Source organism: Pelmatolapia mariae, linkage group LG16_19 (genome assembly GCF_036321145.2).
Source record: "Pelmatolapia mariae isolate MD_Pm_ZW linkage group LG16_19, Pm_UMD_F_2, whole genome shotgun sequence".
Taxonomy (NCBI): Eukaryota; Metazoa; Chordata; class Actinopteri; order Cichliformes; family Cichlidae; genus Pelmatolapia; species Pelmatolapia mariae.
Window position 1 is genome coordinate 5,809,439 of NC_086241.1, and position 22,594 is coordinate 5,832,032.

Genomic DNA, 22,594 nt, shown 5'->3' on the forward strand with positions numbered 1-22,594 from the left:
TTTTTGGTTGTCATTTTTTTTTAAAGATTTTGCAGTGAAAATGTTGTGTTAATTTAACTTTGACTGTAAAATCTGACATCATCCATGTTTTTCTTGGAATCCACACCCATCCGTTTAATAAACTGCAGAGAGCTGTTGTTGTTTTTCAGCAGTTTGCCTCTCAACACTTACGATAATAACGCTGGAAACCGCTGTGTGGCCATTCCTATCGATACTGTGGACTGACATGCTTGTGTGTGTGTGTGTACATGTGTTTGTGTGTGTGTGTGTTGCCAGGGTTACTAATTAAGTGTTGACATGAGGAGGGATTAGACTGACATTGACAAATGTGATACTAAGTGGTAAAGGTGTCTATGAATAAACCAGCCCATCCATACACACAAACACCTACACACACAAAAACCCATGCACACACACTTTTGTACTGCTGCACATCATGACTTTAAGAGAGGAAACCAGTGTAAATGTAAGGCTAATACTTATTCTGACATGATTTGTAACTTACAGTACAGTGCTGTCTCATTCATACACGCTGAGAGGAAGAATGTTTGCAGACAGTTTTTGGCCCGTAAGGCAAGTGCCCTCATTGATTTTATGTAATCACCGTATTTCAGTCTCTGTTGCGCTGCCACTGTAAAAATAGCAGTGCGTGAATCAAAGAAGTTGCAGGATAGGGAAGTTGTTATCTACGTTTAATTTGACACTTTAACTACACGAATGAATAGCTTTCGTGTAAGTGGAAATCTTTTTGCCATGTCAGTCAGAGGATAGCTGTGCCAATATGGTACTGGTTAGTGTATTAGGAATGAAAGGATGCCACAATGTTTGATGAAAAATTTAAATGGGCAACATAAAGAGGATTGAATTCAAAGACACCCTGAAAATCAAAGTGGAAGGCTAGCCCATTTTGCTGAAATTTCACTCATGTCTAATGACAGTCAGGGCGTTGCTGCCTCGCCTATAGACGTCTGTGTGTCTCTCCATGGATATGCCTCCCATCGTCATGCCTAACGATGTTACAGGCAGCATAACCTTCTCCACAGCTTCTCCAGACCCTTTCACGTCTGTCACATGTGCTCAGGGTGAACCTACTCTCATCTGTGAAAAGCACAGGGTGGCAAAATCCAACCTGGCTCCATGGTGCAGTGGACATGAGCACAGGGCACACTAGAGGATGTTTGGGCCCTAAAGCCACCCTCATGAAATCTCTCTCTGATTGTTTGGTCAGGGATATTTACATGAGTGACCTGAAGGATCTAATTTTGTAGCTCTTGCTGTTCCTGAGTAGATACTGGTCCTGCTGATGGGTTAAGGAGCTTCTGGAGTCCTGTCCAAGAGTATCTGCTTGTCTCAAGGCATCTCCTCTATGCTCTTGAGACTGTGCTGAGAGACATAGCAAACCTGACAAAGGTATGTATTGATGTGCCATCCTAGGGGAGTTGGATTACTTGTGCAACCTCTAAAGTAGTGACACTGACCCTGGTCAAATACAGAGCTAGTGAAAAAACAGTCAGAAAACAGCCCTCCACCTGCCAAACTGTTCTTGTTTTGAGGTTGTTTCATTGTTGCCCCTCTAGTGCACCTGCTGTTCATTTCATTAACACCAAAGCAGTAAAAACTGAACACCAACCCCCTCTGCTACTATTTAATTAATTTGACACTATACTCTGACTAAAAAGTGTTCCTTTAAGTTTTTGTTTGCTTTATACTCACCTTGTCTTGTTTTACCGAAAGTGTAAAATCAAAAAGTTGACCTACTGCACTGTCATAGAGTAGCAACTAGTCACTCATGAGGTAGGCCTGCCTAAAACATAATCTATCATACTTTTTGACTCATAATAATTTACAATAATTTACTAAATAAATTCAGTTTGTATTTAATAAGAAGTGAAACTCCCGAGCAATAAACTTATCAAGTATTTACTGGGATTGAATCTCAAGGGAACCCAAGATCATTTTTCCTTAGATTTCTATACCACTGGGGGCTTGTTTGTTTATTTGTAATTTGTTTTTTATTTGCTCCTGATTAGAATGAATATGTGTTGATCCCTTTGGAAGCCAAGGGACAAATTTTGAGCATCAAAGCTGTGCTGAAGCTAATTGTGGAGCCACAGAATTTAGACACTACTTTGATAATATCGAATAAGTTTTATCAAGTATTCACAGCAGGTACTTTTAGCGGCTTGATCAAAAACAACTCTGTTGTGATATATTTTGATATTTTAGTTCCAAATGTAATATTTGTGTCTACATCAGCCACATTTACTTCTTTCTTCTAGTCAAATTGAAGGTTTCTAGCCAGAAAGTGGCATTGGCATAAACCTCCAAGCAGCTGCCACTTAGAAGATGGTCCTTTGATTTGTGGCACTCAGGCTCTTAAGCTTCATGTCAGTTCCAGCTAAATGTAATTTTACACTCAACAAGCAGGTTGGGTGTTTTTTGTGTCAGGACCAACACAGTCAAAAAAAGATTGCTCATCTGCAGGTATATACTTTGTGTTCCTCAGCAGTCAATCACTCTTTTTCCCTTCATATCATTTGACTTACATTTGACTTTGATTTACTTCTTTATTTACTTACCCTGGCCATCTGCAGCCATTCAGACATAACAGATTACTTAATTACTCATTTTATACAAGTGATATGTGTTCTCCATATTTTGTCTTTCCCTTTGAGCCTGGTTCGTGACACCATCTGGAGTAATTTATCCTTGGTGGCATGGCTCCATTCTGAGGCCTGGCAGTGCACACCTCCCTGCTTTTTCATGTGCATACAAGGAAAGCCAGAGGCGGCGAGAGCACCAGCAAGTTCCCGGCACAAAACAGAGCCACAGTGACAATGGATATCAGGTTGGTTAAGATAGACACAGCAGAAAAGGAAGAGCAGGTGGGTTGAAAAGCGGCTTGCAGATGTGCAACAAATGTATACAGGATTTAAAAGCCTAAATAATTTGCATATATATGATTTGCTCAATAAATGAAATATTCGTTTGCTAATAAAAGTTGCACTGAATGATTGGGCTTCCTTGGACATCTGTTAAGTTTTTATTTTTGAAGTACATGTGACATCAAGTAGAAATTGCAAACACTGGGAAATGTCCCCAAGAACAGTCACCAGTGATTTGCCATCAAAATGATTCAAGACTTGGGTGTAAAAAGAGACTTCTTTGAAGTCCAGGCCAAAAGTGTATCATATGAGACCACTCCTGACTGGCTTTGGCCACGTAACCTTATACTTGTGCCCATGTGCCAGTTAGCTGAACACCAGTCCAAGGCTGTATTTAATCACACTGTGTAAAATACAAATGCTCCTTTAGCTACAGCCTCACAGCCTTGTGACATATTTTATCTATTTTTTATTTATGCCTTGTTTTGGAAAAGAGTTTGTCATAAATGTTTGACAGCTTGGCTCAGTGTCGCCCGTGGATCCTTGGATCCTTCGGCACATCTGATGGTAGTTCGAGGCTGGTCTTTTGCAAAAACACAAATCAAAACAAGTGTCTTTTGTTTGGGCTTTAATAGATCTGGCACAATGAGCTAAGGAGGGTAGTTTTGCAGAAGGATTGAGAGTGGGGGTGAGAATCTCTGCTTGCTTGGTGTTTGTGAGTGTGTGAGTGCATGTGTATGTGCAAAAGCACACGTACTGTATGTGTGTATTGGCACAGAGAGTCCAAGATCCGCCCTACTTTCAGGCTACTATTTCTTTTGTTAGCATTCAACAAACTTCCCTTGATATGTTGATGGTGGGTCTGTTACTAAGACTCCCAGAAGCTGTACTTGTTGAATGTTAACAAAATAATTGTTGTTTTATCTGTGCTGAAATGATAAGGTGCTCCCATGTTAGCAGGAAGTAGAAACATTAACTCTCAATATGGACAAAAAAGCCAATTATTATGTTTCAGCTCAGCAGGGCAGGGAAGACAGTAACAGTGCTGAATCTGCACAGATGTGGTTATGCAGGGGCACGAATAGAGGAACAGATAATGAAGCTGTATCTTAAAGGGGAATTACACTTTATCCACTACCTTCATGCAATACCAGAGTTCCAGAACACTCTGGTATTGCATGAAGTGGATTCTGTAGGGCCAAAACAAGAGGAAGTTAGCTTTCTGCTAAATGCAAGAAACAAGGCTTTTGGCAATTAGCTTCCACTTACCGCTTATTCAGGGTCATACGGGACTGGAGAATTCCAGTTATCATGGTGAGAGAGGTAAGGTACACTAAAGACTAGGGAACACGTTGGTACAGTGTTTATAACAAGGCATGATTATCTTGGATTTGAATTCACCACCAGGCCTTTCTGTGTGGAGTTCACGTATTCTCCCTGCGCCTGCATGGGCTCTTGGTGAGTACTCTGGCTTCCTCTCACAGTCCAAAGACATGCATGCTGTGGCAATATGTGTGAGAAAAATGGTTGTCTTCTTCCTACTGTGTTAGCCTTGTAATAGACTGGTGACCTGACCAGGCTGTACCTCTCATAGCAGCGCTGATCTGCTGCTCTGTTATGTTGAATTTAAAATCCTTTCTCGTACAAAGAAAGTCCTAAATGATCAGGTCCATCATATCTTGAGCACCTCATGGTGCCATATCATCACAAATAAGCACTTCACCTTCAGTGTGAAGGCTGTGGTTCCTCGAGTTTCAAACAGGCAGCCTCTTTACTTTTACAGTGGAACCCCGACTTACGAAATTAATTCGTTCCCGAGGATCTTTTGTAAGTCGAAAATTTTCGCAAGTCGAAGCACCCATTGCGCGTTTTGACTGAGGCGATGCTGAATGATAGGCTATAGGCTAATTGCTAACTAGAACAACAATACGTCGTTCAAGTGGAACAGCAAAGCGCAAGTACGGAAGCCAAGGGGTTGTCACATGATTCGGAAGGCATTGTGGGCATTGTAGGCTCAGCCAATCAGAGCCAGCGGATTTCGTAACTCAGGCATTTTGCCGTAACACGGGCAAAAATATTGCCGTTCAGTGCCTTCCTAACTTGAATTTTTCGTGAAACGGGGTATTCGTAAGTCGGGGTTCCACTGTATTAAGATTGTTCTACAAACTTTCCTTTTTGACAAAGATGGTAGTTAAGCTTGATCACATGACCCCGAACAATCCCTTAGTTCAAGTTGTTGGGGAATTTTCCATGATGCGTTGAGCATTTTGTATCCTCTCCCTCTTTTTTTCTTGCTTCCCATGCATTTGCATGCAACTGTTGCATGTAATAATAATAATAATAATAATAATAATAATAATAATAATAATAATAGTGATGAAATGAATTTATAGAGAGTCTTCCATCAAAATGTTTTGCCAAGTGTGTAACGTAACAAAAAGCTAGACCATAATTGTACTGAAACACAAACACATCTGAGAGACAAAAAGACAATAACACCTAACACAACAGAAGGTAAAACAGACTAATGGGTCTTCAGGTTTTTTTAAAAAAAAAAAAAAAACTTTACGTAAACATAGCAATCTAATGTCAGGCAGAAGAGTCATCCGGCTCATATCACCTCTGTAATCTGAATGTCAAATAAAGAAGTGTTTGATTAAAAAATACACCGATTTTTTTTTACCTTATTGGTAGCAAGTTGCCACACACAGGTTAAGCGATTTAGTTAGTGCTGGTTTATTTACACGTGTGCTCAGCTTATAGCAGTTTGTCTTTTCAGACGTCATCCAATGTTACCCAGGTCATCCGTGTTCCAGCTTCTCCACATACACACACTGCGGTCCCTGCATGTTACTGTGTAAAATAGGAGAATCATGATTAGATGATGGCTGACAGATGTACCAGCCAGCCTCTCCTGGTGCTGCCCCTGAACCCTCTGCTCCACCCCTCCCCTGCAGCTGAGCCAAAACTCCACCCCACTACTACACTACCGTTACAGTGAACCGTGCAGTCTTCAAGAGACAAATAGGTAGGTTTTGCCTTTTGCATTTTGTGTTTTGTCCTGGTTATTGTCCATTGTTTCTCCATGCTCCTCTTTCTGTCTTCTGTTTCCACTCCCTCACTAACCAGTCGTAGAAGATTTCTGCCCATCCATGAGGTTAGGTTCTGATGGAGGTCTTTTCCTGTATAAAGGGAGTTTGTTCTCCCCACCAACACCAAGCACTTATCCTCTCTATAACATTGTAGGGTTTTTGCTTTATGATATAAATCACCTCTAGACAACTCTTTTTGTGACTTGGTACTATAAACTGAAAAATATAATAGAAATGACTTGAACTTCATAGTAACCCCATTCTACCACCCTCAGCTGTAAGTGACCTAGAGCAGTGCTTGTAACATTATATACTGTAAGTTGGCATTAATGCTGCTAAACAGCCAAAATAATTCTATACACTTTCTTCCGGGCAAAAAAGTGTTTTAATGTAATCAGATAAATACCCAAACTTAAATAAAACAATGCTATGACTTTTTTTTTTTTTTTACATGAAAGCTGATTTCTCTCATAAATGGATTCTGGTAATGCGTGTTGATTGGTCAGTTAAGGATTTGTGATAAAGTGCCCTTTCTTGATGGTACCAAGTTCCAGGTAAAAATTAATTTGCTTGTTAAGTTAAACTAGAAACTGTATGCTTGTGTAAGAAACAGTTTATTGTGGTGATTGAAAGTAACTGCTGTCAGAGAAAATCAAAAATACCTAGACCCTAGAGCCCCCAATCTCATTCGTTGTCTCATTTAAAACTTTTGTTGATGAAATTTCACAGATTCGCTCTGATTCCTTTTAAAAACAATTGTTTAAAATATAAAACTTCATTCAATTGTTAGAATGATGCAGATTACGTTTTTATATTGCTGGAATCTCCCATAATATTGAGAACGTCTACTAGACTGCACCGTAATGTTCTCCTTTCTTGGCTTGAAGGACGTCAAATCTTAATCTCTAAATATGGTTTACTTAACACACATTTGTGGGTCTCACTGTCACATCCGATCCACGATGAACAACCCACCATTTGGGATTCTAGGTCTTAGTCCATTTGGGATGAAAGGGCTTGGATGAAAACTAGCAGACACTTGTCTGCCGTCTTCTACCACCAGCACTGGCGGATTCTATCACTAAGTCATGTGATTTACTCCCAACTGCCGTACTTTCTTTCAAATCTCCTTTCATCTCCATCTCAGTGATGACAAGAACCACTATTACCTCTTAAAGAGATAGTATTATACAAGAGCACAAGCAGTGATTTGAAGAGATCCTAAATACGTAGTGTAAACATCTGCATGCCATTTGTAAGCTTATGTCTTTAAATGTCCTATCATCCTTTCTAAAAGTCACATTTAATGAAGTGAGCCACAGGCAACGCAATGCACAAGCAACTAAAAGCATCTCCAAAGCTTTTTGCTTGGGATTCTTCAGCACTGATCATTTGTTTAATTGTATAATTGAAATACAGTACAGAAAAGTATTCCACCTTAGGTCTTGCATGGGCAGAAAAGTGCACAACACAGCAGTTTGACTGGATTTGGGATGCAGTGAGGTGCGTGAGTTGATGTTAGATGTAGACGTCCAACGTTGTTGGCCTAATTATCTAATAAAAGGGGCATAAATGCTTTGAAGTCCTAAGTGCAGTTGTCAGTTTCTTTGAAGGCAAATAGTAATTGTCATGTACACTACCTCACAAATCAAATCTTCTACACATGTTTCCTCCTCCCTGAAGTCAAAGCATGCGCTGCCCCTAGTCCACACGCGCACACACACACACACACACACACACACACACACACACACACACACACACACACACACACACACACACACCTAAACACACACACACACACAGACTCATGGAAACATACCACAACAACCTTTACAGCAGCCTTGATCTGCTAGCTACACAGGAACTCCTGGATCCTTCTACCCTTTCATGCCCTGCTTCAGTCACCCACATCTGGAGTCAGTCAAAGTCTTGAGGTCCCCAGGGAAAGATTTTGGTGGCCCCCTAAAAAAAGAAAAGTCCTATTCTGTCACTTCCTTAAAGCCACAAGAGAATAAAAATGACCAGACACCCATCTTCAGAGATGCATGCACATGTCCTTAGAGCCCTTTAATGTTTAACTGAAAGCCAACAGCTAATCAAAAACTGGTATCTGTGCTCTTTGAGTGCATTTATATCATGTTTTTCAAAAGATGGTTGTGACAAACACCTGGATGGTGAAACTGCTTCACATTTATTATCCACAGAAAATACTTTCAAAGATTACCATATTGTTTCCATATCTTCCATATGCACGCAACTGGATATATACGTCTGTGTAAAGAGGTGTGTCACAGGGAGCGCATTTTTCCTTTAAGTGCTGATAAAGGCAGGTTTTCCATAACATGATTAAGTCTCCTTCAGGCTACAGATCTCTTCTTCCCAGTCATTTGAATAGTGAGCCGGCCCCTCTAGATGTTATCCCCCCCCCGAAGTTCAAACTCATGTTAAATGACTTCCTTCTTCCGGTGCAATCTTTTTGACTATGGTGTTGAAAACCAGGTGACTTGCCTTCAGGCGAGGCTTTATAAAGTCACATCCTGCATGCTGGATGAGATCCTGTAGTGTAGCCTGGGTGTCTCAGACTTATGTCTAAGAGGTTTAACAGTTTGTGCCTCAGAGATTAGTCAGTGCTTACAATCAGGACGATTCCCGCTCAAACTGTATGTTTCAAGCCAGTTTAACAGCTACTTACTCCCCTTAAAAATGCAGTACTAGAAATGAAAGCTTCACGCAGAATGCTTAAATGAATACATAACTTTATTTAAATAAATGCTTTGTCATAACAAAAAAAAGACAAAGGTTAAAAGAGTACATAAATTACAAGTTGAATAAATATTACACAGTGATATTCACTTTAATAATTTGAGCTTTTTTGTCTTTTTTTTCTTATTTGTCTTATGTAGCTCCACATACTGACCATTTTATTTCCTGCTATCCTCCTCCCACCGATGGGTCGATTTCACAAGCCAGTGAACACCAAATTACGAAAACCAATTGTATCGTCTCATTACATCCAAAAAGTGTTATGTATTCAGAAATAAAAGCTGTACTGTAGTTACTGTACTACTGAAGTATGTGAATAGAAATTCAAACCAAGTAGGAGATACGAAACCTGAGGAAGCTGCTACTCGCAAACAGGAATCCTGAATTCCAACCTGCAATTGAAATGAAAGAGATAACTGGAACGCTGATATTTGCCAAGTTCCAATTTCAGATATTTAAACTGATTGCAGTATTTCATTCCTCGGATTTCCATGACTCCCAGTTATTGTCCTGCTAACTGTATCTAACGTCATGCAATTGGTGACCCCACATCGGGGAAGTGGCTAGGCCCTGATCATGACCACTGCCCATGGCGCTCGCTCTCCCTCTTCCCTGTCTCCTCTGTCTCTATCCCAGCTGTCATCTCTGTGCAATAGGCCATGAAAACATCTCTAGCTGTGTTACTTTCAATCTACTTTTCCCTAAAAGATGCTGCTGTATTGGAGGTCCCAGGCATGGGCTTCACAGCCCCTGTCAACAAATATTACCTCAAAGCACCACCTCTGAAAGGTAAGCACAAGATAACACAACATTTAGCTTTTTTTACTTTTTGTTGTTCTTGCCGTTAAACTAACTTCATGATACCACATCTCAGGATGTTGCCGTGTGTCAATATCAATAGTGAGTAACTGAAATAAGTGCAAGCTGCTTATTTTCGAAAGTGGTAGCGGGGATTTGGTGTTGGAAGTGGGGCAAGGAGCCTTGACAATGTATTCCCAACTGGAAGCCATTTAGGATGCACACATCTGCAGAAGCATTAAAAAAAAGCCCTAAAACACGATTTACCTCCAAACATCCTTTGGCTTCCCCTCTCTGGCAATCATATACATTGGCATTCACATGAAGAAGCATGAATCTTAGCTTATTGGTTGTCAAAGAGAAGAAGGAGGTTTAACGGACTGCAGTTCCTCACACATCATTTTTGTCCAGAACTACCCCCAGGTGGAGATTACAAATGGATTTGCAACATATTATCGACACCATTTCAAAGGACCTACCACATTCACTGTTCTTCTCTTAATCAGAACCTCTATTGTTGTATCAAGTATCTGAAAATTGCCCCGTATGATATCCATGTCACTTTCACGTCAGTATTTAAATGTCTTTGCATATAGGAAGGCACTGTGACTTGCACACAGAGAGAGCGACTCTATTAAAGACCCTGTTATAACCTGTAACCTTTTTGTTTGGATCATGCCCCACTTAGATAAAGGTAGATAACCTCTGTGTGGAGGCATGTAAGCAGAAGGATTTCAGATTGTTAGCTTTTTTGACTTCCCTGTAGTTGACCTACAAGAATCCTTTGAAATTCTTTACAGGCTATTTTTCCCCCCAAGCACAATTACATTGTTCTCATACTTTGTTTCTACAGGAAAAACAAACATTCAGTAACTATATTTAAAAGTAATGTAATACACCATGGTTACACTGTAGTAGCAGTACTGAGGGGGAACCACTTGATAAAGAAACATGGCTCAAAAGTGGGTGGTCTTTACTTCACTGAAGGCAAAGAAAACAGCACAAACAAAACCATACAAAACTACACTTCACACAAATGGATCAGAGAAGCGGCCGGCCCGACTGGGAAGCTGGATTGCATGCACTCAAGATCGAAGTCAGACTTGAGTCAGACTTAAGCTGAAAACGTTTAGTTCACCAGTAGAGCCAGCGGTGCTCTCTAAGCTCTGTGTCGCCCTGCATGGCAATGTCTGTTCAAATAGGCACAGTTGGCATATCAGGCTAGCTACATTGTCAAAGAGCCACATACATAGATTCATCTGTGATGGTCTACTTGCTTTTTTTTTTTTTTTTCTTTTTTTCCAAGATACGCTTTTACATTAAGAGAAGGCCAGTCCCGAGACCACTTCAAGCTCTAGCAATACTTGTGACAAAATCAGAAAAAAAACAAAAAGAAAAAGGAAAAAAAAGGACATTCTTTTTTGTAATAGGCTCACTCCGTCATATACCAACATACATACCACACATTCAAACTGTACACATGCACGCGTCCATGCACGCATCATTTTGTGATTTTTTTACACATATCCAAGCAGGTTCCCCTATTCATAAGTGCTCTGACAGAACCCAGATAGAGTCAACTGTTACAGCATATCCCTATCTCTTCTTTGTTTTTTTCTTTTGGAGAACAGATAAAAACAAATTACTCTGGCCAATCGTCAGCTCCACAGTGGCATCATGTTCCATGGCCTAAAACTGATCTGTTTTCAATCAATATGCCTGATGCTGTTTCTCTTTTTTTCTTCTTTACAATTGTTTTAATTTCACCTCACACAAACCCACAGCTTCTATAAAAATATATCCATTAGTTGCATATATTTTCATGGATCTGCAGCCAAGGGACCAGGCTCATAGAAGGGCGGTCCCGTGATCATAATAGTCAAAGGATCTAGTAAATCTTCTGGGACTTTCACCCTCATTTAGAGAAGAGTGCTTGGTCAACTGAAAAGAAAGGAAAAAAAATACAGGTGTCTTTTTTCAGCCTGTTGTTTTGCGATTGGATTTTTTTCTTCTTTTTTTAAGTTGAAAAAACAAATCTTGAAGTGAACGTAGGGCGGAGCATACAGGTGTGATTCAGAGAGGAGGCGTGGGCCCTGGGTCACGTGGTGGTTAAGGGTTGGGGGATGGGGGAGGTCAAAATGGCCCTCCCAGTTTCACTCATTGTTATTGCTGCTGCTCTCCAGGTCTTTACACTGAATATCACCTCCGCTGTAGTCTGTGCCGGGGAGCTGAACGCCGTACTTGTCAACACACCAGCAGATGCCTCGTTTGCGGCCACGAGATGGCTTGCACTGTGGAGAAGAAAACAGTGAGTTGATCCAGCAGATCCCATGTTAAAAGGCCTACATTTAAATTAGCTATTTTCCGACTATGTGATAACCACAAAGTGGTGATTTTTCTTAGTAACTCTGAATTATGGGGGAGAATTATATTTTAGCAAGGATAAACTGCATTTTTAGAGCTGTGGCTGCCTTGAGTTATTGGTGAATGATAGTTAGCTCTCTGCTAGCTTCCAGCACTGCTAATTGGAGTCACTGTATTTGACTTCTTTGGTTTAGGATGTTCATGTCCTTTGGAGCATTTTTGATGTTGTTAATCCCATTTGAGAGGTCTGTGCACTGCTTTTTGTAAGTGAACTATTTGTTAGTTATTTAGCTCTAATTAACAGACATCTGTGTCTGTGTGGTAGAATGATGCAGTATTTGGAGGCAGCTTGCTAACCTGAACTTACCACTATCATCATAACAATGTTTATTTGCATTTCCTGGGGATATAGGCTAGTAGCTTGAGTGAATTCTCAAAGGGCTAAAGCTAACAGCTAGCAAGCAAGTCCATTGATTGCTGTCATTCCACTGAAATAACTATGTTTACTGGAAATTATGCAGTTTTAAATGTTGGTCAAATGCTTGCTCAAATGGTGGTGTGAGGCTATATAAGGTTTAAAGAATCAAGGCTCACCTGTTTGCGTTTGAAGAATCCTTTTCTGTCACAGTTGGGAAGGTACAAAGACAGCGCCATTACACGAGAAGTATCCTTCATTCCCTGAATGATCCCGTCCAGTTTTCTCCTGCATGGACCCTTTAGAGAAATGCAGCACGGGATTATTAACCAAACAATATCAGTGTTATACTGAGATATACATATACATATATTTCAAAGAATACATCGTTGAAATATATGCCCTGATTTCATGTTACACCGCAAAAAACCACATAAAACTTTGCACATGGAATACTTACAAATTCAGGCTCATGCTTGTCAATGGGCAGAGGAGAGTAATCAATGGTTGAGCCAATGATGCGCTGCTTGCCTTGCTTCCTCTTCTGCTCCTTGCGCACTGCAAGGACTTTTTTGCTGTTCACAATCTCTTTGGGATAGAGTGGTGGTGGTCTAACCCCGCCGGTACTCTGTGTGGTTCTGGTGTCCTCGTGTTCTCGGGACTCGCGATCTGCACCACAAAAAACAGCAACAACAGAAAGAGGTTACTTTTTTTTATTACATTTTTATGCGCATCCAGCAAGTGTAACTGGAATTCTCTTAAGTTAAAGTGCCTTGATGCATGCTCAATCATTCAGGTAAGGAAATCCCAAAAAGCTGATTCTGTTCATCTGGACGTAGCGTAATATGCTCGTCTCTTACGTTAAAGTTCAGAGAAGTCAGAAAATTTTGGGAGCCCAGTGGTAGCCTTAGAAGAATCAGAGAAATCTATTTTTAAATATAAAAATAAACTCATATTTGGATCTTTAAAATACCTAATTTAGCTTTTATATGCTATATGCACAGAGAGCAAGAGAAAGAGAAGCAACTAAGTGTCAAACAAAGTTCCTTCTCACTTTTATCTCATACTCATTTCTTGTATCATTTCATGGTAGTTGTTTTGACTGGAACTTTAAACATTTCTGTGGATGTAATGCCCTATCAAATGACATTAATAACATATTAATGTACAATATTAACAGTGATATGAGATTTGTATTTGCAATGTTTAACAAACAGAAAAAAAGTTTAGGATATTATTTTGCATTATTGTATATTCATCTGCATAAATGATAAATCCTGCCTGTCAGTCCTTTCCACATACAAACAATAACAGGTGGGTGCTTTTCCCAGAGTTTGTGCCAACTGCTGTTTAACATTTGTGTAGGGAGGAGAGAAGGCTGCAGCTCTGGCCAACAGCTGATGAACTCCTACTGGTAAGAGCTTAGTTTTAAATCATCTTTTCTCACCCAACCCCACTTATCAAAGGCCCTTTGCTCTATTTATAACTGGAAAAGTTTGAAATCCTGCATTCATGTTTGAGCTCAGGGCTATCTGTGAGGGAAAAAGACACAAAATATGTAGAAAAATATGCACAACATTTTTGCTCAGCAGTCTACCAACAACACATCCTCTCATAAGTTTAAAAGTGAGACATGCCGGTCTTCACACATGAATCCAGACACAATGATATTTATGAGCATAAAGACCTCTACTAATTGGGAAGCCTGGATCACATGTTGCATGGAAAAAACTGCTAACATGTTATCTGGGCTAAACTGCAACCGGGCCTGAGGGCCTTGTGTGTAGTAACTTTATAGTGACGTGTCCCACATTAAACTGATTCAAATGTCAAGCTCAGGAAAATCCAGTTGCACCACGGACTCATATAAATGCTTGTGCATTTGTGTCACATTGTATGCACTCCTTAGATGTAATTCCAGCTCCCCCAGGGGGCACTGTAGTCTCAGAGATATGAAAGTCCCTTCTGACAGGATATTTACAGGTTGAGGTCCTTTATCCTTAACCCAAACCCTCCCCTCCCCCTATTCCTATCTTTGGGGCTCAGCCTCTTAAGCCTGGACCCCCAGCCAGAGGTTCTTTGAGGCCACAGAAAGAAGCCCTCCACTTCCCCCCTCTTGGCTTAGCTGTACCATAAGTACTGAGTTATTGTGGGGACTTTGCCAGGCCCCAAATGGCTGAAGCCATGGTGCCAGTGGATGACCCTGGTTATATTTATCTGACAAGGAAACCCGCCGTGGTGCACGAGGCCAGGCGCACTGAACCAAAGAGGAATGTTGGCTGCAAACTATATGGCCAACTGCTGCTGGAAGACAAATCAACTTCCATACATGAATATGTTACTTATGAATATAACAATATGTTAGAAATGTGACTTAACAAGTTGCCATGACTCTGACTGGCCTCTTGGTAGAGAGCCAGCCTGGAGAAAGGCGCTGAGACGTAACAAGGATACGAGCTCAGAGAAACTGATGTTCAAAGAGCCTGACACAGCATGAGTGTCTGGGAGTCTTTGGGAGGGGAGGGGGAGGTGGGGGCTGGAGGCAGGGTGATTACCAGAATTGGGTCTTTGGCTTCTGCGCTGCACTGCCGTCTCTTTGAAATTAATCTCACAACTCATGACTTGGCAGGCCTCAGTTTGTGTTTAGATATGTCCTTGTGTCTCCCCGCTCAGACTAAGGGGCTATTGCGTGCTATAAATAAACACGTCAAACAAGCATTCTCATGTACACCGTGCATGTGACCACTTTGGAAAACCTTTTTATTTCTGCTGTACAGTCTAATACTTTCTCAGGGCACTTGATTAAAATGCCACATATCTGGCAATAAAATATCCTGGTGAAAATAAGCGCTGTGTGGTTTTTTTAAACGTGCATTCTTGTTTCATGTGTAATTTCATTGGGGCATATAAATGGTCGAAGTCGGTCGCTTTGAGAACATGCCTGTCTGGAGAGAATACAGTTAACAATGTGGGACAGATGAAGGTTTTCTTAAAATTCATGCAGCTTTCGAAAAGACAATGGTGCCTGACTTCCATGCTTGCGCTGAAAAAAATAAAAAAATCACAAAAATTCATCTTTTCTGATGTGGCCTCTTAGGCTCTGGCACAAAAACTCAGTTTTTCCATGCTAAGGGTACCCAGCTTGTAAAGGAGTCTTAGAGGGTCTGTGTTTAACTCCTGAAACTCGGCCAAGATGCTGGACGGGGGCCAAGTGAGCCAAGTCATGTGCATCTCTTCCATTCAGCCGAGCCCAAAGCCGTGCTGCTATCGCTTCTCCCTCTGCTCGAGCTAAAGATTTCATTAGGGCAAGAGGAGTGGAGTAGCCAAAGGAGGTGCACCTGATACTTCTCTGTTTAAAAATTAACATCTGCACACAATTATGCTTCATGAATATCCCAAGTTTCTTATGGGCACAAGTCCAAGAATGAAAGATAAGCTGCCCCTTCTTTTGATTTTTCTCTCCACTGGGTCTTTAAGACTGTAACAACATCGTTTAGAGAAAAAAACAAAACAGGACAATGGATTCTCCCACCTTCCATTGGATTTCCCAACATTACACCACGTTTGTTACGTCTTGCCTTTGATAACGTCAGTCTGTGCCCTGCATCTGAAATTACATCTTTACAAGATGTAAGAGAGCAGTGAATAGAGGTGCTGTTTAAGCTCATCTGGGGGTAGGACAAGATAATTGTGGGGATAAATGAGCCTAAGGGCATCTGTTATATAAAGCACAACGTTAGTAAGCCATCCCTCTGTGTCACACTGCCTCCGCTACTTAATATTTGAAAGCAAGGGCACGGCCCAATAACCCCACAGTTTCTAGAGCAGAAAAGGAGGTGTGAACAAGCCAAGAGGGATTGTGGGAGTCGCTAAGGAGTGTGTGCAGCAGCATAAAAGTTATCTGATGAGAAAAGGAAATGGGTCCAAATTATAGCAACGTTGCCAGTGCCAGAGCTCTTTTGTGGCAAAAGAGTTTTCAGATAAAATGAAGAGTTCGTTTCAGTGGCAAAAAGAAATGAAATGGCACGAACAGCCATTTGGGTTTTCATTAAGAGATTTTGATCCAAAAAGGCCAACAAGATACATCCTCTGCACATGACATGACAGATGCGCAGTGGTTTCATGAGAAGGATTAAGAGACCGATGACTGAAAAAGGCTCACTTCCAAACCAGCTGGAACAGTGAGAAAATCTGGACTTTATCAAATATTCTGTCCAGGTTTTTTTTTAATTTTTTTTTTACCACAAGTGCAAGTGAATTATGTTTTGACCTGCATGTCCTGTTGTTTCACTGGGATTTCTGTTGTTCGGCCTTGTGCACGCTCTCAATCAGCTTCTGAATATGCAGGAAATAACACTTCCCATGGTATTGTGCACGCAGAATATGTTCATTGCAATCAAAAAGTTTCCTGCTTTTCTGAATGCATGGTATAAATAGCAGCAAGAACAATTCAAGGATTATAAATTGCAAAACAGGGCCTATGAGAGGATGCAAAAGCTTTCAAAGAAGGAAATGCTGCTATAGGTAAGCAAACTTCCTGACCTGTTTACAGCTTCCGTGACGCTAAACGTTCAGTTTTATGTTGCAGAGCGTTCGAAAAGTAAATTATTAGAGTAAGGCGCATGGCTGCTCTACCCTACATTGCTAATTTTGGTCTGAGGTCTCATCCCATATCTGAATTTGGTTTTCAACAAGCCACATGGACAGACGCAACCTCTTTTTGGGTCACCATTACCACAACACAATTGCTGGGTGTGACGACGTTCTGACTCCCCAGTGGCAGAAGAAGCTATTTTGGCGAGCATCGAGCGCTGTAGAGTGGATGTACTGTATAGGGAGAACGAGGGGGGAAAAGAAGTCCACAGTGGGTGAGAAGCTAGCTGCTTCTTCAAATCAAAACTGAGAATCAGTCATCGTACAGTTTAAGGAATCACTACATGGTCGTTTAGGAGAATGGACCCAAACTTTTTAGAAGTTTGTTGTACTGCTCACTTTAAATAGTCCTCTATAAGGACAATAATATGATTTTTGGTCTAGAATGTAACCAGGTGTTGGAGTGAGATTACAATATCCAGATCAGGCCTAAACACATGTGACATCATCATAAAATCCTGCACTACAGTGAGAGTTGATTTCTTTCACAACCGTTGCCACCGGCAGATTAGGTGTCAGTGACCGGTAAGCTGTACAAATACCACTGTAAAATTTTATTGGGAGAATTCAAGCAAGCGTGCCAAAGAGGGTATTTGCTTGCCAGCAACAACTCCAGTGGTGTTGACTCTCATTCTGTACCTGGAAAAAAAAAACTCAGTAGTATCAGTGTCTCATCCGAGAAATCACTTCGCTATCTTTTGCCACGAATTGCGAGCTTTTCAAGTGGTCATGTGATATCTTTGGAAAATGATCTTTCCAATAACTCTGCCTAGCACCTGCAGCACACGGGCTGCAGCATGGTAAGCTTTCACTGCACTGTCTCAGATGTTCAAGGTGAGATGGATGTAGAGCCGCATACAGTCTTTCCTTTGGCATGAGCCCGTCATGAAGCTGTGAGGCAGCTGGAGTCACTCGTGACCGGAGATATATCTAACGTGGCATGCCTTTATGCAACGTACACATTAGACAGAGTATGGTGGCTGGTTGTCATTAGTCTACAGTTGGAGAGAGTCAGCGTTTGCATCATTTTCTCAGCTACAGCCGAATAACCCGCCGTGCCAGGGACGATGTGAACGTGGAAAAAGCATATGGTAATGCTCATGAATTGAATAGCATTCTAAAATTATGCGACAACAAGTGTCACCGAGGCTGAAACTGTCTGGCAGCGGCTGAAAACTGTATCTACACACACATTAAGGACCTGGGCAAATGTAAAAGTATTAAAGTTGTCAGTAAAGGCAGCAGGTTTTCTGTTGCTAGGCTAATAAGGAGCATAGTATTTCTGTCCATGTGTGAGAAGAGTATTCTGGTTTTGGAACCACTCCCTAATCATCTTTTGTTTCTTGGCAAAGAGCAATCTGTTAAAACATAAGGCCTTTTCAGAAGCTTGAAGGACGGGAGGCCTGCTGCCATGAAGTCATATCTGTTGGCAAGCTTTCTGGGGTCTGATTCACTCACAGGGGGCTAACAAAGTCTAAGTGCTCCGGGAGCACATACCACCTCCTGTGCCTTACAATCCAAGCCACTCCTGGGATCACAGTGCAAGAGCAAAACATGAATTAATGCACTGCTGGGACATGAACCCAGACGCAGAGTGATGGCCAGGATTCTTGTTCTTTAAAAGGGAGGGGGGAGTGGGGGACTAGAGGATAGCAAAGATTCCTCCCCGCCATTGTTTGACTGTCCCAGTCAGTATTTAGTGGGCCGCAGCTCTCGTGGCCTCACGAGTGCGGTGGACACTTGAGCTCCTCCTCTCTGTGTCTCTGTGTTTGCCTTGCTCAGCTGGTACAGCGCGCAGACAGCTGCAACCCCACACGACAGGAAACCAGAAGCTCACCTCATGAGCTCCCGTCCGCAGAGCTGTTTGACAGAAGGCCCTTCAGAGGAAAAAGCGTGCCGGAGGCATTCTGCTGAATCATTGCGCTGTGACTGAGAGCCCTGCAATGAATGCACCGCCCGGGGCAGGAAAAGATGCTCCGGTTACCTCCGTGGACCAACACAGAAGCCAGGTTCTGCTTGTGTGTGTGTGTGTGTGTGTGTGTGTGTGTGTGTGTGTGTGTGTGTGTGTGTGTCGGCGCAAACCAAAGTGAGACAAAACTGCCTGAGGTGTCATCACATTCAATACACACCCAGAGACCCACACAGCCCCACCCAAGTATATGTGGCAGCAAATACACACAAACTTGGAAAACAAACACAAAGACTACATCATTTCACATAGTGACTGAAGCTTTACCAAACCTGTGATTGCCTGAGTGTTTCGAAACGGCAGTCATAGATGGACCCATAGAAGAGAGATGAGGGGTTGCTCACAGGGTGGACATAACCTCATGACTCCATCAACAGTATAAATGAGCCCAGTCGTAGCCTACTTTACAGAGTGAGGCTTGTAGCCAAAACCTTTGTGGTTTCCACCTACTTATCTAGTTGTTGACAAGCTGCTAAAACTCTGAGTGAAGGTGGACCTGTCTGCTCCCCTCAGAAATATCTTAAATCATTCAAGATTGTTGGCCCAGCTCTCCTTCTCCCTCCCTCTCTCTCTCTTTCTGTCTGTCTATATCGGTCTTTCTCTCTTTTCTCTCACGCACACAGATTTAGTGGTAATCCGACTCGAAACACCACCCGGGGTAGCCTGCAGCCCCAAATCTGCCTAAATTCTGCTTTAAAGAGATCCAAAGTTTATAGAGTGGCAGCTCATTTCGTCTCATACAGTAGAAGCCTTCGATCGATTTCACAGTTAAAGCAGTTGGACGGGAAAGGCGCAAAACAGAGAACAGCTCTGGCGTGTGGATGGAAAATCGAGGGCTTTGACAGACACTTGTTAGAGCTGGATGTTAAAGGAGGCTGAAGCATGAACCCTATTTTCATCTGAATATTACTTACATAGAATAAACCAACATTCAGTCCACGGCCACCTTTCGTGCGTGCGTCAAGAGACGCGTGAAAACTGTTTCAAAAAGACTGTAAACCTGTAAATATTTTAAAGCGGGGACTGTCTGGATCATTGTCAACCACTTTCGGGTTTCGCTAAACCGCAGTCTGACAGCCACTGCCCCGCACTGCAGGCGCAGCTCAGCCGGGACACGCCATGTGCGTTCACCACAGCTAAGAGTCGATCCCGCAGCAGATTAACCGGCACCGGGCGACACGAGCGGAGTGTTTGTTCACGCCGTGTTATTATTGTGGAGATTCAGCCCTTTAAAACTTCTGTGTTACAGCTAGATGCTCAGCCTGACACCAGAAGGAGCATGTGTGCTCTGCGCAGAGAGCCGGAATGAGCTCCTACAGTCAGTTGATTCAAAGCGGTGGATAAAAGTTAATCAGATGCCACCTCAAACCATCTGTCAAACAAACGCGCCGGTACCGGCTGCTCGCGCTCCAGGGCTCTGCGCTTCTTTTGCATGGAAGAGAACTATTTCGGGTGGTCTAAGTGAGAAGGGAAGAACTTGGGAAAATGGGTTGAATTTCATTTAAGAGGGAGATTTTTGCATTTAATAAAAACAGAGCAGGCTACTGTGCTGCCTTTTGGTTGGTCCCTCAGGCTGCAGGAGCCCTTCTCAGAGTAACACACGCTGGATCCCGGCGTGGGACAAGATGTCAACAAACATTGATAAACAGAGGAGAGAGAACACCCAGGGGGTCCCGATGCAGACGAGAAGTTACATTTCTCACACATTTTAAACCCATGTTCGCTCCCAAGCATGCATTCAGTCACCCAGCAGTGAGCGTCTTACCTATGGGCGGGTGGGCAGGTTTGTATCCTTTCTCGTTAGTGCACAGTCCCCTGCCGTGGAGAAGGGCGTGCAGGGGTTTCTCCTCCCCGCTCCTCGGCAGGCAGCGGAGGCCCTGGGCGCACGTCCCGGTGTAAACGCCGCACGCCTGTCCCTCAGACAGTGCGCACGTTAGGCAGCAGCCGCAGCCCGGCTCCTTGACCAGCTGGCAGCCGACCGGCACCGGAGGACACATGGACAGCGCCTTCTGGTCACAAGGCTCGCACGGAACGTATGAGCCCAAGCACCCGGACAGCCCCAAGATAAATGTCACCAGGAGGCAAAAACTCAGAAACATTGTTGGCGTTCTCTTCAGCTATAGCTTAACCTCAATGCGAAGAGGAGGGGAAAAGTAGCTTGGTCTAATGAACACAATGCCTCAGTCAGATAATCCGATTTTTACAGTTAAAGCCAAGAGTCTTTATCCAAGAGTGTTGCTATCTATAAAAAACATTAATGGTAAGGTTTTTTTCTGTGAACGCTGCAGAAGGACTTTAAAGGACCAATTAAAAGTACGTGCGCTATTTTTCCCCCCGAAATGTTGTCCTCTGCTGGAGCAAAGCAATTCTGCGCACAAAATCTCTTCCCCCGTCTGTTTGGACTCCGGTACTTTCTCCACCACAAGTTTCTTGAGCAGACTGATCAACTTGAGAGCAGCCTTGCCTTTTAAAAAACAGCCCAAACCCCTAACTATGAATACGCTAAACAGCAGGGAGGGGAGGCGCACTTGTTCCGCAGTTTGGCACGCGGCCAAACTTTTTTTTTCAGGAGCAGGAGGATCGCTCTTTCACCCTGAAGGCTGAGCTGATGCCGAGGTGCAAGAGGCAAAAGGCAACAGCAGCCCTCATCAAAACATTTCAGCTCGTCGAAACCTGTAGGCTTCTGTACTGCCTATAGATTTTTTTTAAGTAGTTCACATTTGTATTCTGTAATAAATTCTCACACTAAAAAACGAAACAGGGAGACGGATATTTCAGCTGTTGATTCTCAGAAATAAACTCTGGGGAAAACCTCACACAAGATTTTTGGCGCAAAACAAAAAGGGGAAAATACGTTTTTACGCGCAAAATAATGAGCTTTATATCCATTCTAACTTGTGACCGTTTTATCCCGAAAACTTTTGTTCAAGCCTCAAGGAAACATCGTTACCTTACGTTACATAACGATTCCCCGCGGTCATAAAAACGGGATCATCGGTAACCCCCTACTTGAGTCATAATGCTGTGTGTTTGCCACGGGGTTGGATGGAATATCGTCAATGCTGCGTTCAGGGTGGAAACCGGGAAAAGGTGCGTGATATCATTACTTAGGGCTATAAAAAGGTTGGAACAGTAACATTTAGAAGATTTGCCGTTTTTCAATCCAGTTTTACCCCCCCCCCCCCGACACACACACACACGTTTAGATATCACTCACAGGGATGTGCCACTGGAATACCTGCTCCACTCTAAAGCCTGCACCTGTTGCTTCTACTGGGCACCATTTGTGTTAGAAATATAGCCAGAAGGGAAACCCACCAATGTGCTACCTTTCTCCCTCTCTCTCTCTCTCTCTCACACACACACACACACACACACACACACACACACACACACACACACACACACACACACACACACACGTGCGCGCACGCGCACACGCAGAAGGAACGCAGAGTCATGTGCGAGAAAGAAGAGTCAGAGAGAGAAGGGGTAGAGAAGGGGAAGATGTCACGAACTCTGGGTTTGAGGCTGACAACTGAAGTGTAGCCGGCTTCTATTATTTTATAGCCTGTATGCAGAACAGTGCCTGATTGCTTCAGCGTGTGTGTCTGTGTGTGCGTGTCTACCACATATGCACTCTCGATCACAC

At 42.6% G+C, this 22,594-nt stretch overlaps 1 protein-coding gene across 1 annotated transcript; it reads right to left on the reverse strand.

The window, feature by feature from the left end:
- Positions 1–8,719: 8,719 nt before the first annotated feature.
- On the reverse strand, positions 8,720–21,391 carry igfbp5b (insulin-like growth factor binding protein 5b). The gene is made up of 4 exons (XM_063498579.1): positions 20,708–21,391; positions 12,781–12,989; positions 12,500–12,619; positions 8,720–11,832 (listed from the first exon to the last, which is right to left on the reverse strand). The coding sequence occupies exons 1-4, from the start codon at positions 21,039–21,041 to the stop codon at positions 11,695–11,697; spliced, it is 801 nt and encodes a 266-aa protein (XP_063354649.1). The 5' UTR covers positions 21,042–21,391; the 3' UTR covers positions 8,720–11,694.
- Between the last annotated feature and the right edge of the window lie 1,203 nt (positions 21,392–22,594).